Consider the following 1,539-nt stretch of genomic DNA (forward strand, 5'->3'; position numbering starts at 1 on the left):
CAATAAGGGAAATAATAATAATGGACACAAGGAACAGATACGAATGATGGCACATACATGTGGTCTTGTAGCTACCGAATGATATTCCTCTAATAAGATCAGGAGTGTGGCTGAAAGACAGCAGTAAGAAGGAGCCAAAGAGTAGCAGTAGAAAGGCTACAGAAAGAATCAGGAGACCAGAGGAGGGGGCAAAGAAGGTGGTGGGGGGGCAGAAGGTGGAGACGAAAGCAGACGACAGAACATTGTTAGAAAGTAGGAAAGGACACGAAAAGAGAAACTTAAAGAGAAGAAAATTTTCCGATGATATCCAGATTCGAACTCAGGACAAATTGAATGAAAGGCTAATATTTTAACCTCTAGACCACGAGAGCCCCCACACTTACTCTGTTATGTGTATCAGTGTGTCGAATGACATTTCTCAGCAAAGACTTCGCAGTGTGGGTTAGACCAGCCTGCCGAGACAGGCCAGACGATTGATCCGAAGCCATGTCCAAACCTGATACAAAGAAGACAAAAACTTCAATAATATAATTAATTGTAATATATAATATAGAAAAAGACCTAAAATGTCATACCTGATAAGATAAGAGAAATCTATAAGATAAGAGTGGCATCTTGGTGAAATCAGGCACTCGTCACACAATGAAATTGAAGAAGACTGTATTTTTCCGCCAGCTAGGCAAATTTTTTAATGAAAAAATTTTGGTGGGGCTCAACACCTTTTATGTCTATTTTTAAAAGCAAATTTTTGTCTGGATTGTATTGAAAACCATTGATTTAAGATACAAAAATTGTAAAGTTTCATTTCCCAAGGACTCTCAAGCTATTGAAACTACCAAACTTTGACGGCTATTTTCTCGATAAATTTACCTCCGTAATCAGGTTACCCCTTCTTTCTTCAACTGAAAATAGTATTTTGACTTCTATTACTTCTAATCAAGACAGATGGTTATAATTTTTTCATTAAAAGCAAGACAAATTTAAAATAAAAGCTTTAAGATGACACCATAAACTCAACATGCCCAAAAATTTACGAGCGCCCGATTCCAGCGGGTCGTGACACATATATATAGATTCTAGATCTAGAAAAATCTAGATCTAATAGAAAATACTTAAGTTTCTCAGAGTGGGAAATTTTTCAGGCCTTTCAGGACTTTAGAGGAATGGAAAAAACACACACACACATCAGTCTTAAAGACAACAGTTCAAGAGTATAAATTATAAAGTTATCTGATCAGTTTTAATAAGGGAGTGTGTATACAGACCCCGTAACCAGGAACAAAGTCACAAAGTATACAAACCCGGTAGGGGAACTCTTTTGTGATTTCGGAAAGTTTCAGCGCCCTCTTGGCTCAGGGAAGACCTAGGTTCTTCTAGATCTATGGCCTAGGTCTAGATCTAGACAGACAGACATAAATCATTGATCTAGTTTCGAGGCTAGCCTCACTAGATCTAAATGAAGATTGCGGATGTCTTTTCGAAGAACGATCGTTTTCCCTCCGTTTCGGAGTTGGAGGAATCACTATTTGAAGAAAACAA

At 37.8% G+C, this 1,539-nt stretch overlaps 1 protein-coding gene across 3 annotated transcripts in view; it reads right to left on the reverse strand.

Moving 5' to 3' along the window:
• Positions 1–1,539, reverse strand: part of LOC101845909 (uncharacterized protein NKAPD1) — a 13,400-nt gene that overhangs the window by 9,851 nt on the left and 2,010 nt on the right. For all 3 annotated transcript variants that reach the window (XM_013080773.2, XM_005095227.3, XM_005095228.3), the window contains exon 2: positions 384–496. In XM_013080773.2, coding sequence (XP_012936227.1) covers positions 384–488 — 105 coding nt within the window. In that variant the 5' untranslated portion in view covers positions 489–496. The remainder of the gene's footprint in view (positions 1–383; positions 497–1,539) is intronic.

This window comes from Aplysia californica, unplaced genomic scaffold (genome assembly GCF_000002075.1).
Source record: "Aplysia californica isolate F4 #8 unplaced genomic scaffold, AplCal3.0 scaffold00098, whole genome shotgun sequence".
In the NCBI taxonomy this organism is placed as follows: Eukaryota; Metazoa; Mollusca; class Gastropoda; order Aplysiida; family Aplysiidae; genus Aplysia; species Aplysia californica.